The sequence below is a fragment of the Chrysemys picta genome, chromosome 20 (assembly GCF_011386835.1).
Source record: "Chrysemys picta bellii isolate R12L10 chromosome 20, ASM1138683v2, whole genome shotgun sequence".
NCBI lineage: Eukaryota > Metazoa > Chordata > Testudines > Emydidae > Chrysemys > Chrysemys picta.
In genome coordinates, this window is record NC_088810.1 from 11,975,603 (window position 1) to 11,993,649 (window position 18,047).

General features: G+C 59.9%; 2 protein-coding genes across 7 annotated transcripts; one reads left to right on the forward strand and one right to left on the reverse strand.

Moving 5' to 3' along the window:
- The first annotated feature begins 2,121 nt into the window (after positions 1-2,121).
- HSPB6 (heat shock protein family B (small) member 6) lies at positions 2,122-7,512 on the forward strand. 2 transcript variants are annotated; one of them, XM_005311535.5, is made up of 3 exons: positions 2,122-5,079; positions 6,822-6,944; positions 7,026-7,512. In XM_005311535.5, the coding sequence occupies exons 1-3, from the start codon at positions 4,876-4,878 to the stop codon at positions 7,221-7,223; spliced, it is 525 nt and encodes a 174-aa protein (XP_005311592.1). In that variant the 5' UTR covers positions 2,122-4,875; the 3' UTR covers positions 7,224-7,512. The 2 variants fall into 2 exon arrangements, with proteins under 2 accessions (XP_005311592.1, XP_023967866.1); XM_024112098.3 differs by having other exon boundaries at positions 4,814-4,969.
- Positions 7,513-8,549: 1,037 nt separating this feature from the next.
- Positions 8,550-17,753, reverse strand: LIN37 (lin-37 DREAM MuvB core complex component). Of its 5 annotated transcripts, XM_065574497.1 has the most exons (11): positions 17,613-17,682; positions 16,251-16,409; positions 15,683-15,737; positions 11,970-12,045; positions 11,533-11,583; positions 11,112-11,141; positions 10,370-10,455; positions 9,950-10,116; positions 9,629-9,775; positions 9,120-9,193; positions 8,550-8,974 (listed from the first exon to the last, which is right to left on the reverse strand). In XM_065574497.1, the coding sequence occupies exons 3-11, from the start codon at positions 15,714-15,716 to the stop codon at positions 8,893-8,895; spliced, it is 747 nt and encodes a 248-aa protein (XP_065430569.1). In that variant the 5' UTR covers positions 15,717-15,737; positions 16,251-16,409; positions 17,613-17,682; the 3' UTR covers positions 8,550-8,892. The 5 variants fall into 5 exon arrangements, with proteins under 5 accessions (XP_065430569.1, XP_005311588.2, XP_065430570.1 ...); XM_005311531.4 differs by lacking the exon at positions 16,251-16,409 and having other exon boundaries at positions 17,613-17,753; XM_065574498.1 differs by lacking the exon at positions 11,533-11,583.
- Between the last annotated feature and the right edge of the window lie 294 nt (positions 17,754-18,047).

An 18,047-nucleotide genomic window follows, 5' to 3' on the forward strand; every position in this document is an offset into this window, starting at 1 on the left:
CATAGAACAGAACTTGTTAGCACAGAAATCCGTGACTTTCAGCCAAGTCCATCTTGGGGGGGGGGGGAGCCCAGAGTCAGGGCTCTGGTCCTCCCCCTGTGCCCCAAGCCAACCCAGATGAGACTGACTTCCAGCTGCCTGGCCCCTGCCCTGCCCATTGCTCCTCCTCCAGCCTTTGTCTCGCTTCCCGGGCCAAGAGTCACCTAGTCGTATCCCCCTCCTGGGTCTCAGGTTACAAAGGGGGCAGCCATAGCATTCATGCAGGCAGCTAGTACAGCCCCCACAAAAGTCACACACCCTTATTCCCACCACCTAGACACTGGTGCAATACACAGGGAAACTGAGGCGCACACAGCATTCATGCAGAACAGTAAGACTCTCACAACATAACAAGGGAAAATCCCCACTTCGTCACCCTCCTAACTTCCCCTCCCTCTGCTAGCTAGGCCCAGCCTTGCTTAGTGTCCCCACCCTGCCAGCCCTGCACCCGGGCACCCTGGCTGAGCCTCAGCCCACAGACCCAGCTGCACTGACGTCCTGGGTCAGAGCCCAGGGGGGCCTCTAGCGCCAGGAGCCAGAGGACACAGACACACACACGCACTCACAAGCATACGCCCAGGTGTGTGCCCCAAAAGACAGATGCATAAGCAGACACCCTCCCTCCCCCAGTGCACACACAGATTTCTCCCCCCACAATGCACACGTGTGCATGGCAACAACCCACCCACACGTTCCCCGATAGCACTTTCCCCCCCATACACACAGACATTACACACACAATACACACGCACACCCATCAATATGCACACATCTCCATGCAAACACACACACCCTCTGGCTGATGCACACACACGTGCCCAGCACACATGCATGGATCCAGTGGCAGTCGTCAATTTCCACTCATCTATTTTGGGCGCTGGGAGTGCCCAGCTGGGAGCCCAGCCTTGGCTCAGCCTCAGCTCCCTGCTTGGAACCAGCCAGCCACATGGGGGCTCAGGATATTCCCCCTTCTCCACCCCCAGCCCAGAAAAGACCCCCCACACACACACTCCAGGGAGTGGGCTGTGAGCTAGGCCACTCCCTGCTGCGCCCTGTCTGCTGCGGGTCACCCCAGTCTGCAGCGAGCGCATTCCGCAGCCACTATGCCAGGCAGCAGCCAGGCTGACATGGCCTGCAGCCAGCGCTGAGTCACGGGCCCCAGTTTACCTGCTGACGTCCCCAAAGCCCCTTCCAGGGGCCTCGCCCAGCTCCCAGACACAGGGCTGCACAGGCCCAGGCTAAGGCCCCCGGTACTCCCTGTACTGGAGAGTTCAAGTACAGCCTGGCAACAGGACCCTTGCAGGGTCACTCAGTAGTGATAGAACGCAGGAATCCTGGCTCCCAACCCCCCTGCTCTAACCACTAGCCCCTACCCCCTGAGCCAGGGATAGAACCCAGGAGTCCTGGCTTGCAGCCTCCCCCACTCTAACCATTAGACCCCACTCCCCTCCCAGAGCTGGGGCTAGCACCCAGAGGGGCCTAGTCTAGAGACCAAGCCCTGGCCCCAGGGGACGCAGCAGGTGGGGTGTCTCTGGGGCGGGAGGCACCAGGACCGAGCCTGCTCCCCAGGCCTGGCTGCTCAGACAAGTCCCGGGCATCAGGCCGGCACTAATTACAGGGCCCCACCAGCTCCTGCGTTCAGAACAGGTGAGACAATCGGCCCAGCCCTGGCACATCAAAGTGGGAAAGCAGTGTAACATCCTGCCGTGGGTCTCACTGCTCCTTGGGCCAGAGTTCTCTGCCCTACACAGCCAGCACGGCTGAGTCCCAGCTGCTCTGCCTACAGCGGGCGGTGGCTCAGCGCTGGGTGAGCTGTCCCCATGCAGTATTATGTGCGGCTGTTCCCCAACTGCCCCAGCCCAGAGGTAGCTCCATCTCAGCACCCATTGAGCTGTCCCTGTGCAGTGTTGCTATGTAGCTGTTCCCCAGCTGCCCTGGCCCAGAGGTGGCTGCATCGCCTGGTGAGCCATCCCCATGTGGCATTATGTACAGCTGTTCCCCTCCCACCCCACCTACAGGTGTCTGCATCTGAGCACCAGGCCCTTGTTCTGTAGGTGTTAAACCCCGTGAGACAAACATTGCAACACTGATTTTGTAAGTGAAACTTCCCAGCCCCCAGGTCAATTTTTATGGTCCAGGTTTGAGCTGAGTTAGTTCAGCTGTTTTGCATCAGGGAGATAAACACCCTTTCCTTGCCAGAATGTAATGCTAGAAAGGGGGAGCCAGGACGCTTGGGTTCTCTCTCTGGCTCTGGGAGGGGAGTGGGGTCTGGTGGGTTAGAGCAGCGGGGGCTGGGAGCTAGGACACCTGGGTTCTCTATCTGGCTCTGGGAGGGGAGTGGGGTCTGGTGGGTTAGAGCAGCAGGGGCTGGAAGCCAGGACGCCTGGGTTCTCTCTCTGGCTCCGGGAGGGGAGTGGGGTCTGGTGGGTTAGAGCAGGGGGGGCTGGGAGCTAGGACGCCTGGGTTCTCTCTCTGGCTCTGGGAGGGGAGTGGGGTCTGGTGGGTTAGAGCAGCGGGGGTTGGGAGCCAGGACGCCTGGGTTCTCTCTCTGGCTCTCGTCTCCCGTGCCCTGCCTGCACTCTCTCCCTGCTTGTAGGATCAGCCTATCACTGAAGGGCCTTTGTGTGTCAGCCACTGACACCCCCTGTGCCCACAACCAGGGAGCGAGGCAGTAGGATGGAGCTTTTTGGTGGTTATTGCGCTGCTATGGGGGGCTGGCTGCAGTGGCCCAGGGGGAGACAAAACCACCCAGGCCTGTGGGGATCCGGAGGCTGGGCTGGGGGGTAGCTGTGGCTGGTGTTTTCAGTTCTGCGGTGACTCCTTGCGTGTGGCTGGGCTGTGTGTGTATCTGGCTGTCTGGGTTTGCAGCTGTTTCAGGGCTCCGGCTGTGGCTGTACTGTGTCTCACTGTCTTTGTGGCTGTGTGTGTCTGGATGTGTCTGCGTCTGTTGTGGGGCATGGGCTGTGGCTGTTCTGTGTCTTGTGTTTGCAGCTGTGTGTGTTTGTGGCTGTGCATGTGTTTGTGGCTGTGCATTTCTGGGTGGGGGTGTCTGGCTGCATCTGTGGGCTGTGGCAGTTCTATCTCGTGTTTGTGGCTAGCTCTGTGTGTGTCTGGCTGTGGGTATGGTTGTGTGTCTGGCTGTGTCTGTGTTTGCAGCTATGCATGTGTTTGTGTCTGTGTTTGCAGCTGTTGTGGGGCTCAGGCTGCAGCTGGGACGGTGTTTGGGATTCTCTAGCCGTGTCTGGGGCTGCGAGCCAGGTGGCATGCGTGTCCAGCTGTGGCTCTGTAGCTGGGTTCGTATCTTTGGCAGGTGTCATGCCAGGGACATCGGGCAGTGTGCGGGATTCGTCGCAGTGTGCCCATGCTCACACCCACAACACTCAGTTACACAGAGACTACCAGCTGGGCACGGACCAGAGCTGGCGCCCCCTAGAGGGGAAAGGCCCCATTCCATGCCGCGGGGCTGGATTGAGCTGGCATCCCCTAGAAGGAAAAGGTCCCGTGCCCCATTCCCCATCCCCTTGAGCCAGCCAGTCCCTCCAGCCCCCCATGTGCGGCATGCACTTTAGCCACAGTCCCTTGGCGGATGCCTGACACATGGGCTAATCCCTGATATAGTAACATGAGCACATTTGGCCTCAGGCTTTGGGCACAGAATCTTGCTGGGTGGTTCCTAGGACAGAGAGCCTTAAAGAGACCCCTTGTTTTAACCCCCCAGCCCCCACTGCCCTCTCAGAGCTGGGGAAAGGACCTAGGAGTCCTGGCTCCCAACCCCCCCTCCCTCCCCCCCCAATCCTCTAAGCACTACACACAATGTTTTTGCTTATTCAAGCCAGCTAGGGACACTGCTGCTGTGAGCTTCCCTGCAGCAGTGTCCGTCCCAACAGGACCTGGGCACTGTGAGCTTCCCTGCAGCAGCATCTAGCCAGGCAGGACCCTGGTAACGCAATCTCCTGGACAATGCTCCTTTATTCCATGCCCAAGCCCCTCCTGTGCCCAGCCAGGCTCTGTGTCTGGGGCGCAGCTCCCCAAATGGGATTGGGGGAGGTTGGGAAACAAATGTGCCCATGTGCCTGGGACTGGGACAGGGTGCAGGTGCTGGATACCCACCCCAGCCCATTCCCCTGCCCCTCCCCAGCACACACCGCATGCAGCGCTCTCCCTGGGCAGTGGCCCACAAACGTGTGGGGTGGGTGCTCACAAAGCTGGGAGGAGGGGGAGCGGAGCCGGGTCCTGGTGGGGTGGGGGCCGGGGGTGAGGGGCACAGTCTGTTGTGTCTGGCAGCCAGCCTCCCCGAGGGGCTCTCATGGGGGTGGGGGTGCACAGAATAGGGCTCGGACAGACACACATACACGGGGGGGGGTGTCCGTCCCCCAGCTGGAGGGGCTGAGCTCTGGGGGGGCGGGAGGGGCGTGTCTGTCTGTCTGTCCCTGCTGGAGGGGCTGAACCATGGGGATGTCTGTCTGTCCATTCCCCCAGCTGAAGGGGCAGAGCTGTCTGTCTGCGCTCACAGCTTCCCAGACCCCTGGCCAGGAGGGACTCCCCACTCCTCCCCCAGGCCTGCGACCTCCCCCAGACTCAGCCTGTCTCTGGTGACAGGCGGCTGGGGATGGGGGGGCGTTGCCCACCCTGTGTGTCTGTCCGCATCAGTGCAGGTCTGTCTGTCTGTCTGTGCTGGTCCTGCCTGGCCCCGCAGGCCTGGCAGGCAGCCCGGCCCTCCCCTTGGCTCGATGCCCAACCATCCCTCCTCGCCCAGGCTTCTAGCGCCTTCCACGCCCGTGGGATATAAGGCCCTGACGCAGGGCGAGTGCAGACGGACGCCCCGACCCAGCTGCCATGGACGTCACCATCCAGCACCCGTGGCTGCGCCGGCCCCTGGGCCCCGGCTTCGGCCCCTTCCTCGCCAACCGCCTCTTCGACCAGCGCTTCGGTGAGGGGCTGCTGGAGAGCGACCTGGCGGCCCTCTGCCCTGCCGCCGGCCTCGGCCCCCTCTATGCCCGCCCCCCTGGCGTGGCTCTGCCCGACACCGGCCTCTCCGAGGTGGGTCAGGGGTGGGGCAAGCGCCCCTCATTGCCCCCTATCCCTGCTCCCCTTGCTGCCCCCGCTCCCTGCACCCCCAAACTCCTGCACCCCCCACTGCCCCAAATCACTGCATTCCCTCACTGCACCTCCACTGCCCCAATCCCTGCATCCCTCGCTGCACCCCAAATCCCTGCACCCCCCACCCAAAGCCCTGCACTCCCTTGCTGCACCCCAAAAACCTGCTTCACCCTCGCTCCCCCCAAATTCCTGCACCCCCTCACTGCCCACTGAATCTCCACACTCCCTTGCTGCACCAATCCCTTCCCCCAATCCTTGCCCCACCCTCACTGCACCCCAATACTCCTGCCCCTTACCCTCACTCTCCCCAATCCCTATACCCCCCCAATCTCTGCACCCCTGACTGCCCCCAAAATCTCTGCATCACCACATCCTGATCCCCCTTGCCTCACCCCCTGGCCTCACCTCTGTGCGTGGTCTCCACCCTTCCTGTGCAGCCGCACCAACCCCACCCGCTGCTGGCCCCCCGGAGCCACATGGGCCCTCACCCACCCATGAATGTCCCCCACTCTCTCTGCACCCCTAACTCCATTATAGCTTCCACCCTGCACCCCCAATTCTGGCCATGTCCCCTTGCTGCATCCTATAATCCACACCCCTTCTGTCCCCCCCCCGCACCCCTAAATCCAGGGCTAGCCTCTGCTCTCTGCAACCCCAAATCCAGGTGTTTCATGTGCTCACTGTACCCCCAGATCCATGCATGGCCTGCATCCACTCTGCACCCCCAAATTCTGCTCTGCCAGGCCCATACCCCAAATACCAGAGCCTCACCCCAGTCAGGGGTACGAGCTCCCCCAGGGCTGTGGTGGGAGCAGGGGGACTGTGGGGGGTGCTGCTGTACACAGGCATATTGGGGTGCAGGTGCCTCCCACCCCTTGGAGCCCCAGCGAGCAGGAGAGGGGTGACAGGGCAGAAGCAGAGGCTGCCCTATTATGGTAACATTCCTGTGCCGTGCGGCACCTGCTGCCAGCTGCTCGGGCTGCCGGCCAGGGGTGTGGAGGGGGAGCAGCTATCTCTCCCCCCCAATTCTGGACCCTGTTATTCCATCCTCCCCCAAGCTCTGCATCCCTCACCGCACCAGCATCTGCAGGGCCAGCGCTCAGCTGGAGGGGTGGAACTCCAGCACTGCAAGCTTCCCCCAGTAGTGCCCATGCCTGGCCCCAGCACTGTGAGCTTCCCCCTGACAGTGCCCAGCCCTAGGCACTGCAAGCTTCCCTTCGGCAGTGCCCAGCTCTGCCCCCCAGCCCTGTGAGTGTCTTCCCCCTCCCCCGGGCTGCGAGCTGGCCAGCCCCTGCAGTGCCCAGCCCCCCCTGAGCTACCCCCCTGCAGTGTCCATCCCCAGGCGCTGAAAGCTTCCCTCCAGCAGTGCCCAGCCCTGGGAGCATCTCCCCCTCCCCAGCTCTGTGAGCTTCCCCGACAGTGCTCAGCCCCAGCCCCTACCGAGCTCCCTCCCCACCCACCCCCGCTGCAGTATCCAGCCCTAGGTGCTGAGAGCTTTCCTCCGGCAGTGCCCAGCCCAGGACTTGCAAGCTTCCCTCCAGTAGTGTGCAGTCCCAACCCACAGCGCTGCAAGTTGCCCCTGGTCAGTGCCCAGCCCTGGCCTGTGAGCTTCCCTCTGACAGTGCCCAGCCCCAGTGAGTTTAGTCCTGGCAGTGCCCTCACCCGCTGGTCTGCCCCTGCAGATGACGCTAGACAAGGACCGGTTCTCGGTGCTGCTGGATGTGAAGCATTTCTCGCCTGAGGAGCTGAGCGTGAAGGTGGTGGGTGACTACGTGGAGGTGCACGCCAAACATGAGGAGCGTCCGGTATGGCCCCCCCCCAGCCCAGGGTGTCCCCCCCAGCTCTCCTCCTCCCCCCCACACTAATGCCTTCTCTCTTGCCCCCAGGACGAGCACGGCTACATCTCCCGCGAGTTCCACCGGCGCTATGGGCTACCCCGGGGTGTGGACCCCGCCACCATCACTTCGTCCCTCTCACCCGACGGCATCCTCTCCATCACAGCGCCCACCAAACCCGAGGGCAAGGCCCAGGAGCGCACCGTCCCCATCACCCACCAGCAGAGCCCCGCCGTCACTGGGAAATAGGGGGGGGGGCGCAAGGATCCGCCTCTACCCCCCCATAGGAGTCAGGGGGTCCCCCTGTCCCCATTAGGGACACCCCCACCCCTGTGGGCATCACACTCCCCCAGCCCCTTGGGACAGCAGAATTTCAGGGGCTCCCCCTTTCCAGGCCCAGGGGAGCAGAGATCTGGGATTTGCTCCTGCCCCTCTCCCCCCCCCCCCCCCCCCCCCGTTTTGCAGGGTCTTTTCTTATCTATGGCTGGTGCTGTATGAAGCCGGGAGCTCGGCCAATAAACTCCACTCACCTGCTGGACTGGTGCCTCCCTGTGGTTGTTTTTGAGGGACACTGCTGGGGGTGGGGTGGGATTGGATTTCACCCAGGGGTGCTGCCTGGGAGAAGGGCAGGGAGCAGTGGTGATAAGTCACAGGGGTGCATGGTAGGAATTGTGTGCGGTGGTTGATCTGTATCTGTTGGGGGACAGGAGTGGTGGTCAGGATGAACCTGGCTGGGGTTGTTTGGCAGTGGGGGCAGGTAGTGCGTAGCAGAGAGGATGTGTCAGGGTGCACCTGTTTAAGATTATACAGCAGAATGCGCCTGTTGCCCAGGGCTGTGCGTGGCGGGTACGGGCGCCTGTTGCCCAGGGCTGTGCATGGCAGGCAGCAGTTTGGAGTTGTATGTCAGAGCATAACAGGGGTTTGGAGCTGTGAGGTGTGCTTGTTTTCTAGCACTGTTAGGGCGCACCTGTTGCCTGGGGCTGAGAAAGATAGCCAGGGTGGCCCTAGGCCATATGTGGGTGTACCTATGGCTGCATATGTGGGGTGGGGGCACTGCAAGAAATACACACGTAACCATACTCACAGGGGCAGGGATTACAGTAACACCCCCCACTCCGCTCTCTCACCTCATGCTCCCCCCAGGCCCCACACACACTGCACCCCCTCACTAGAGCCCCGGTGCCCTGTCCCACCCTGACACCCACCCGAGCACCCATGCTAGATAAGCTGCCAGACACTGGCTTGCCGGGCCACCAGGGTATGGTCAATGCAAATGCCCTGCTCCGCCCCTTTGCACCAGTGCAGCAGCATGACATCACTGAGACACACCCCTCTGTTCTTGAAGGGAGGAGGATACTCAAGGCTGATTAACCCTTTGTGCAACAGCTCAGGTGGGGTTTACAGGGGTAAACACCTGAGCCCCTTTACCCACAGTAGTGAGGCAGGACCCCACTTCTCAGCCATCCCATCTCCCTGCCCCTGCTGCATTGCCTCCAGCTGTGAATTCCCCCCAAAGGGGGCTTCACCCTGGGCTACTCCGGGGTGTTGTCCCCCTATGACACAGGTGAGGCAGGCGCCAGGGATTCCATTTATTGGCTATGTTGGAAGGGGGAGGGGGGAGGGAGAAGAGAGATGGTGGGATGGGAGACTAGGTCCCCTTACATGCACTAGCCGCTGCCCTCCACTAGGGGGCAGCCCTACCCCACACAGAGCCCAGCCAGGGGACAGAAGGGGGGGTGTGAGGGGTAGCCCCGAGCTAGACCACTCTCCCCAGCACCAAGCCCAGGGTATGAGGCTACTTTCTACTAGGAGTGCCCCCCCCCCCGGAGGCGGGGCACCCAAGTGGCTCCACTCCCAGTGGCTGGGCCTCAGCACAGCCCCACCCCCAGAGGGGGGCCTGGGCAGGGTGTGGGGTCCATCACTGCCGCTCGTACATCTCCTTGAGGATCTTCATGCTCTCAGTGTAGCGTAGCTGGTTCCGGTGTGATGCCTCCTTCCACCTGTGAGGGGAGCAGAGATGGGGCAGGAGGGTCAAGAACCCTCCCCCCCTCAAATTCCCTCCCCGAGGCTGAAGCACCCCCAACCCACACTCCACCCCGGGGAAGAACACCCTCCCTCCACCCCCCACCCCTCTGGCACACCCACCGCTGGCGGATCTTCTTCCAGCGCTCCATGTTCTTATAGATGAGAGAAGACATCGAGGGCCGTGCATCAGGGGTCTACGGGGTGGAGAGAGAACATGTCAGGTCAGGGGGGGGAACCTGGGAGAGAAGCCTGCAGGAGGTGGACACCCCGGGGGGGAGGGGCAGTGTCATGGTTGGCACATAGTGTGTGGGGGGGAGATGGGTAGTTGGGGGGTGGGCCCCAGGAGAAGCGGGTAGAAAGAGTGTCGGGGCGGGGGTAGAGAGAACCAGGTGGGAGATAGGAGGCAGGCAGCCTGCAAGGCTGGAACCCAGTATCGGGGGCCCCACGGAACCCATGGAGAGTGGCGGGGCAGCAGTCTAGGCTGTGAGAGCAGCGTGGTGGATGGGGGGCAGATTGAGGGGGGCTGCAGCACCCCCTGCAGATGGGGGAGGGAAAGGCCAAAGCTCAGCTGGCACGAGGCCCTGGGCAGGGCAGGGGGTGGACATAGCCGCCCGGGGCCCCTTCCTCACCGTGTCAGGGAGCGCCTCCCCATCCTCAGGCGGCAGTGGGGAGGGTATCCTGGCGCTCACAGACTCCCCGCCTGCATTCTCCAGGCCAGCACACGGCGGGGGCAGCTTGTACACATTCTGGCTCTTCCCGTTCAGCCCCTCAGCCCCCTGGGAACGCAGAGCAGGTCACGGAAAGAAGTGGGGGAACCCCACACAGCCCCTCCCCCATTCCTGCCCCTCAGCCCCCTGGGAACATAGAGCGGGGGTAGGGGACACCCCACACAGCCCATGCCCCATGGGGGGGATGGGACCCCACACAGCCCCTCCCCCCACATCCCCCACCTCCTCATCCTCAGGCAGAGCGGGCAGCGGGGGGCTGGGCGAGCGCTCCCTCTCGCGTACGGTGGGACTGTTCCTCATCCAGGCCCGGCAGATGGGGTACAGTGGGGTGCTCTCTGCAAACTGCGCCAGGTCCACACTCCGGTCAAACAGCTTGATGATGTAGGTGTCTGGGGGGTCAGGACAGCAAAATCGTCAGATGGGAACCCCCTCTAGCCAGCCCACCGCCCAGGATCTGAGCCTGCACCCCCTGGAGGGGAGGGGGAGCGCGGCGTATGGCCCCATGCCCCATTCCCTGCCCCCCCCAACCCAGCCGTGTTCCAGTCCTCCCCCCTCCCCCGAACCAGCCACTCCCCTGCCCTGGGGCGAAATAGGAGCCAGCACCTCCTAGAGGGGAAGGCCCCATGCCCCACACCCACTTACTCTGTCTCTGCTGGCCACTCTCAGTCAATCCATCATCTGTCTCTTTCCTCTTCTTGCGCCGGTGATGGGAGAACCGTGCTGAGGGCCTGCCGGGGGGGAGTGTGTGTGGGGGGGCAAATCAATGGTGGACGGCCAAGCCCCGACACCTCCAGAGGCCAGGCCATAGAAGGGACTCCCCGCCATAGGGCCAAATGGGGGCCCAGACATATGGAGCCTTGGGCATGATCATGAGAGAGGACCCAGCCCTTCCCCACACAGATATCCCCATCCCAGCACCGTCCTGCCACCCCCACACCCCACAAAAGACTCACCCAGTGCTGAAATGCAGCCAGCTCTGGGGTGGGGCAGCTGGGGAACAGCCACACAGTGACTATTGCCTGAGAATCTCTAAGCCCTTTAACAACAAACAACTTCAGCCTCATAATGCCCTTCCAAGAGCTGGGGGTGTCACCTCCACTTCACAGACAGAATTGAGGTGCTGATTGCAAAGAGACTGCATCAGGTCAAATGGCTAAAGAGGGAGAGAACCCAGGAGTCCTGACTCTGCCTCCCTCCCAACCCACCAGACCCCACTCCCTGCCCACAGCTGAGAGAGAACCCAGGCATCCTGGTTCCCAGCCCCCCTGCTCTAACCCACTAGACCCCAGGCCCCCATCTGCTCGTCCGTCTCCCGTCAGGGTGGTGTCTGGGCCTGGCAGCCCTATGGCGCTCAGTGAGGCACCATGCCGCTGGAGGTACCCACCTCTTCCCAGCCGTGGAGGGGGAGGAGTCCCTGCAAAGACAAGAGGAGAGGGGAGGTGAGGCCCGAGGTGCAAGGCCCCCCACCCTTCTCAGGGGCAGCAGGCCCCAGCTGCTACACATGGTGCCCCCTGCTCCAATCCTGCCCACACCCCTGACCCGGGAGGAGGAACGGGGTCTGAGGAGCAGGGTGGAGGTCAATGGGGTAGAATCTGCCCAGCTGAGGGGGCGGGGGGGGGGGGGGAAGAGCTGAACCTGGCTGGAGTAACACAGCGCTGCGTGAAGGGGACAATCCAGACACCCCCACAGCTCAGCGCTGGAACGTTACGGGCCCTCCAAGCTCTGACTTGCTTTCTCAAGTGGCCCCAAGAAAAAGGCTCCCCCCACCCAGCCCCCCCAATAGCTCCTGGCCGGAGGCTCCTTACTTGCTGAGCGGGTCGCTGGATGTCTTCCCGGCGTCCTCATCCAGCTGCTCCCTGCAAGGAGCGTGTCAGTCCAAATCAGAGCCAGCCCAATCCCGTTCCCAATGGCATGCGACCCTGGGAGCCCAGCCCCTGAGCCAGCTGACCCACTGCCGTGGGGCTGGAGGGACCCAGCACTCCCAAGAGGGGAAAGGCCCCATTGCCATTCCCCCCGCCCCTGAGCCAGCCAGTCCCCCGCCCAGGGGTTCCCCTAAAAGGGAAAGGCCCCGTGTCCCTTTCCCAGCTGCCCCAAGGCAGTCTGTTAGACTCCTGTCGTTGGGGTGGATTAGAACTGGTGACCCCTAGAGGTGAAAGGCCCCATATGCCCCCAGCTCTGTTCTAAGCCCAACTCCCAGCCTATGCTCTCACACCCCCACCAATCTGCGTGCGTCTCCACCCACCGGTCCACATCGCTTTTCTCCAGCAGACACTGCAGCACAGCATCAAGGCGGCTCCGGGCGTTGGTCGTCTCCAGATCTGCGGTGGGAAGTATAATAGACACATGGAGCCCTGAGCGCGATGGTAGGAGAGGAGCCTGCGCCTTCCCACATGGCCAGCCCCTCCAGGCTCTGCACATCCCAAAGGGCTCCACGCACAGGGATGGCTTGCGCAGCGCTGGAATGCAGCCATCTCTGGGGCGGGGCAGCTAGGGAAGAGCTAAACACACAAGCTACAACTGGCCAGAGCAAAGGGGTTAGCACCTTGTCTCTTGGGGCTCTTGTAAGGTTAGAATAGAACCCAGGAGTCCTGACTCCAAGCCCTCCCCCCCCTTGCCACTAAACCCCACTCCCTTCCCCAAGCCAGGACAGAACACAGGAGGTCCAAAGACTGCTTTGGGACAGGAATTGAAGAAACCTGAACACAGGGAGGCAAAACAGAATCTGTCACGTTGTGGGGGGCAATCCAGAGGGGGGGAAGAGTTGTGTCTTCCCTTACCGCAACATGTCTCACAACACCTTGCTACTGTAGCTGCCTGCCTGGGATGCCCCCGGTCAGGACCAAGCATGCGCTCTATGGCCAGGTATTGGGCAGCCCTCATCCAACACTTTTGCTCCAGGAGCCAACCTGTGATACCCAGCCTTGGTTACCAATGGGTCAGGTGAGTCCATGCAGTATCCAGCCCGGAATCTCCCCAAACTGTATGTTCCGAGATGTCCAGCCCTGTCCTGGGACAATCAGAGGGAGGTTTGGGTCTGCTGCTTCCTTACAGAGTCAATAGCCCACTGTTTGTTACTTGAACTGAAGTTCCCCAACAGCTGAGTTCAAACACAGCCCGGGATGGGTCAAGATTCAACATAAATAACGTTCATGTAATTCCAAAGAGAGCTTTGCAATGAGTTCAAGTGGCAGGAACAGTTACAAGAGAAAGGGTCTAGTGACTGAAACTTAACAAGGCAGACGTGGTGGAAGGTAAAAACCTCCCCACGTCTCCACCAAACTGGCTGACTGAACCCCAAGGGCTGGATCAATCCCCCAAAGTCAAAGGGGGCTAGATACTTTGTCGTCTTAGGGGCCAGCCAGATCACCTGGCCCCTCAGAAATGTCAACGACAAAAGCCTATTTCAGCTGTGAGATGGCACCGTGGGGTCTGTCCCACTACCACCCCACTGGAGTTGTCTGCCAAGATGGAAATAATTTAATCCTGCCTCTGCTGGTGTAACCAAATGCACGAGACATGTGCTTGGCTATCTCCCTCCCCCCCCCACCATGGTAGTGTGCCATTTGCCTCCCCCCTTTGTGAGTGTGGTGGGCCTGTTTACATGACATTCTCATGGTCTTTCAGAGTACTGCAGGAGTGGAAAACTCACCCTTCTGGCTACAGTGGGGTAGCTCCTGCTCGGCTGGCAACCACTTGCCAATTATCATTTCAGTTTCCATCCATAACTTTGCACCAGTTGCCTGCAGCCACACTGCACGATGATATTAATACCCAGTGAGTCACGAGCTTTCCGTTGGCACTTCCCAAGGCATATTTTGTACAAAGGGTGTGAATCCAGGCATGCTTCAGGTCCCCTGCCCCCCTTACAACGCTGCAGGAGGGTTACCCGCTGGCTGAAGCCAAAGGCCCCGTTTCCTGGACCAGGATCTGTTCCCTTTCTATGTACAATTTCCATCTCATATCCTTGGAGCGTCACGCTCCATCAGAGCGGTTTGGGACTGGAGCCATCATGCTAATGCAGAGTGATCGGTTAGGCCCCAGAATTTCTGTTGCACTGCCCACGCTCCGGCCCGGCATTCTCTTTCTATGACAGAAAGATTCTGTTCAGCGGGTGTCAGATTCTTGCTTCAGAAAGCAGGTGTGTGTGTGTGTATGTGGGGGGGGGGGGGTTATTACTGTCCCCTGATTGCATTAGTGCAGCTCCTAACCCAGCAAGTGAGGTGTCTGTGCACAGCTCAAGTCTGGACTAGCCAAAACAGGCTTCTCAGCCAAGATTTTCTGTCCCTTATCAGCCCTCGACCTGCCTTCGACCACACAACGTTGTCTGGCTTTCTACACACATCTGCGATTGCAACTACAATGTCACTGAACCCACATGCCCAGAGAAGCTGGGTCAGGGTTCTACTGTCCAAAGCAAACATTGCAAAGGTTGATTGTGCTATAAAGATGGGGGGGGGCCGCACCCCACAGGCGCTGAACCTCAATGATAAGCAATTGACTCAACAGGCTGCATACGATATTACGTATTATCAGAGGGTATCAAGTGAGGTCTTTTCTGAAAGCTAATGACACGCTTGGTGATGAATATCCTGGGGAGATGTCTGTTTTAGTGCTACGGGGGAAATACTGACACTTAGTGAGGTTATGTTTTACAGCCTGTGTCCACACACAGGGAGAAACAGCTCACTCCAGCCAGGCAGCTCCCTCCCTTCCAGGAGATTAAGCAAGGTGTGATCACAACCAACAGACAGGCCTATTTACACAGACCATACAGGGGATGGGAAGCCCATGGGAAACAAACAACCTGCTGCTTAGAACAAGTTCTCTGAAGGAATAAGGCAAGGACAGAAGCCACCTCTGGCACCCGTCACTAGACACAAGAGATCAGAGCTCTTGCAAGCTAAGAAAAACAGGTCTTTCCACCACAGGGGGCTTGAAATTTCTGGAACTGAATACAGGTGAGAAATCTGCTTAGGTAAAGTTCTTGCACCTAAAAGGACCAAGGAAGCCAGCGTGTTGTGTTTTGTGACCTGATTGAGGCTGGGAAGAGCAAGCGGGCAGACAGACCATCTTGACCACCACCTTGATAGATTGTTTTAGACATATGTTTTCACTTGTGTTTTACCTGTACCCCTTTCTAACTTGATTGTTTTTACTTAGCATCACTTATGTCCTATTGTTCATAAATGGGTCTTATTCTTACTACAAGCCAACTCAGCGCGGTGTTTAAATGGCGGGTGCATTCACTCCGGTGAGGTTAATAAGCTGTGATGGGTGGGTGTCTTTCGAGGAGCAAAGGAACCACATTACTTCTCTGAACTGGCTAGGAGAGGGCTGGACGTGGCAGAGCATACTCTGGGGGAAATTCGGGACTTGGAACACATTAGGGTCAGCTTGCTGGTGGGGCTGCAGACAGGCTGCTGGTCCAGGGCTGTCTAGCGCACACACAAGGTGTGACCTGCATGCTGGTAGATTGCTACTGGATGCTCGTAGCCAAAGCACTGGAAGGCACCCCAGGCTACAGGGCAAGTGGAGACAACCCCTCACTGGGCTGGATTGCACCCTGAACCCTGACCAGACTGTCACAAAACTTGTCCCTTTGAATGGCTGTGGATGCCTGGGTCTGCGCCCCGAAGATCCTGGATGGCAAGCGACTGGGACCCTCCACTCACCAAAGTATTTTGAGGATCACAACATGCCCAGGGTGGATAGAGCCCATGCAGAGACAGGCATGTAATCCCAACTTCCCCCATGACCACCCTCCCCCTGGGGGTGTAGGTTCTGTGGCCTCCTTAGAATGGATCAGCCGCACAGAGCAGCTGTGGGGGTGGGAAAGTCTTTCAGTGCCTGGCTGGGGGGCAGCTGGAATCCCAGACTAGGTGTCTGGGGGTGCCCACCCTGCCATCTGGTACCACCAGGGTTCTTCAGGCAGATCCACAGACTTACGGAACCTACCCTGCTTCTCGAATTCCACCTTCGTAGGTAGCATGGTGACCTAGGGCCGGGAACCCTGCAGAGAGAGAGACACCGGGGGTCAGAGAACGTGCTACGGGGACACAGCCATGGAGAGCAGGATGGGGTCTGGTGGGTTACAGACAGGGGGCATTGGGAGTCAGAACTCCTGGGTTCTATCCTGGCTCAGAAGGGGGATGGGGTGGAGGGAAATAGAACCCAGGAGTCCTGACCCTTTCCATGCTGAATCAGGTTGCCAGATTTTTCAACAACCACCACCACCAGCTCTATTGGCCCTCAGGAGTCCAAAATAAGTCACCAACCAGCTTGTAAAGAGAACTGGAGCGCTCAGTGCAACAGGAACCCAAAACAGCAGCAACGAAGGGACCGACTGCCCAACGCAATCCGGTGCAGAGCTTTTGCTTGGCCTGTTTTTCTAGCCGTAGGGCAAAGCCACACAGAGAGAAACCAGGGTCATTTCCCTGCTCTTTGTAGCTAAGCTCGCTGATATAATGGGCTGAAATGGGCCAAGTGCATAGCACAACAAACCAAGTTCTCCAGCTGCACTCACAGCTCCAGCTGACAGACCGAAGGGGAAACGTGCTAGCCCGAAAGCCCCCCTAGGGCAGAGGGAGAAATGGAGCAGCACTTCACAGACGCTTTTCCGCCTCAGGACGCTGCACAAAACCTGCACCATCTTCACGTCTGCAGCCAGCCAAACTGACAGCCTCTAGAAAGGGGACAATCCAGAATTTCAGGGCTTTTGTCTCCCTGTTGTTGGCTGCAGTAGCTTTTTCCGTTCTGGGTCCATTTCCTTGGGGATGGTGGGCTGGAAACCGCGAGCCATCAATCTACCAAACGTAGTGGCAAAATCAGAACCAGCCAAGTTTGCAGCGGGGGACAGCACCTGCTCGATTTCCAGACCACTCTGCTTTGACAAAGCCAAATGCCAGCTAGAGGCAGTAATGCCCAGGTGCTACTGGCCAGTTTCTGGGCCACTCGGGGACAAGATAGTACCTGGGGCAGGCCATGCTGGGAAACAGTTGGATTCTGAACTTCAAGCACAGTTCCATTGGGTGCTCTGGGGGCAGTGAGAGGCAGTCAGAAGCCCTGCCCTTCCCAGCCCACACGCAGCCCCCCCACTACCCTGCCAACCTACTGCCACAGGCCTGCATCCCCCACCCAATGCAGACCAGGCCCAGCCCACCACGCGCACACAACCCCGTACACACCAGTGCAGACCAGGCAAGAGCCCAGTACCATACACCCCCCCACACTGCACCTACCCCACTCTCCTACGGGCCAGGCCCAGCCCCGGTATCACCACCACACACCCCATACTCTTCTCCACAGGTATCTTCACCCCCCCACCATATACCTCTCAACCCTACCCCCACGTATCCCACAGACCCACCCCATCCTCTACATTCCTTCCATTTCCACAGCCCCAACTCTCCCCCCGCATAGTTCTACCCCAACCTACCCACCCCACATTCCCCATCAACCCCCACGCTTCCCCCCACACACCCCTCCGAGCTACCCCACACATATCTCACCTCCCCACCCCCACTCTGCCCCCCACATAGCTCCACCCTGATCTCCAGCCCCACCCACCCCACTTTCCCCACCCCCGAACTCTCCCTCCATAGGACCCCCCCCATCTCCAACCCCACCCACCCCACGTTCCCCATACACCCCTTACACTTCCCTCCACCCCTCCAAGCTACCCCACACATCTCCACCCCCTCCTACCGGCAACACTCCCACATTCCATACACCTCCGCACCCCCTACACCCCCCGAACTCCCCCCCATAGCTCCAACCCCACCCATCCCACGTTCCCCATACGCCCCCTACGCCCGGCCGCTTCCCCCCACATAGCTCTACCCTCCTCCTAGCTACACCGTCACCACATCCCATACACCTCTCTCACCTCCCTCCAGCCGACACCAGCAGCAGCTACTCGGAACCGCCCGAGCGCGACCAGGGGCCCAGCCGTCTGCAACCCTCCCATTGGTCAGTATCGCCGCCAATCAGCGCCCAAGTCCCAATTGCCGCCCGGCCTCTCTGGCAAGGCACCCTGGGTGCTGTAGTCCGCGTCGTGTCTGCGGACCGGCGTGTTGCCTTCTGGGAAGGGTAGCGCTAGAGCGCCGGGCAGTCATTTTGAACAGGTCGAACTGGACGCGGAGCACCACGGGAGCTGTAGTTAAAGGGCGCTATGAGTCATAGGAGATGTAAAAAGAACAGGAGTACTTGTGGCTTCTTAGCCCTAGTCTACACTAAGAATTTAGGTCGAATTTAGCAGCATTAGATCGATTTAACCCTGCACCCGTCCACACGACAAAGCCATTTTTGTCGACTTAAAGGG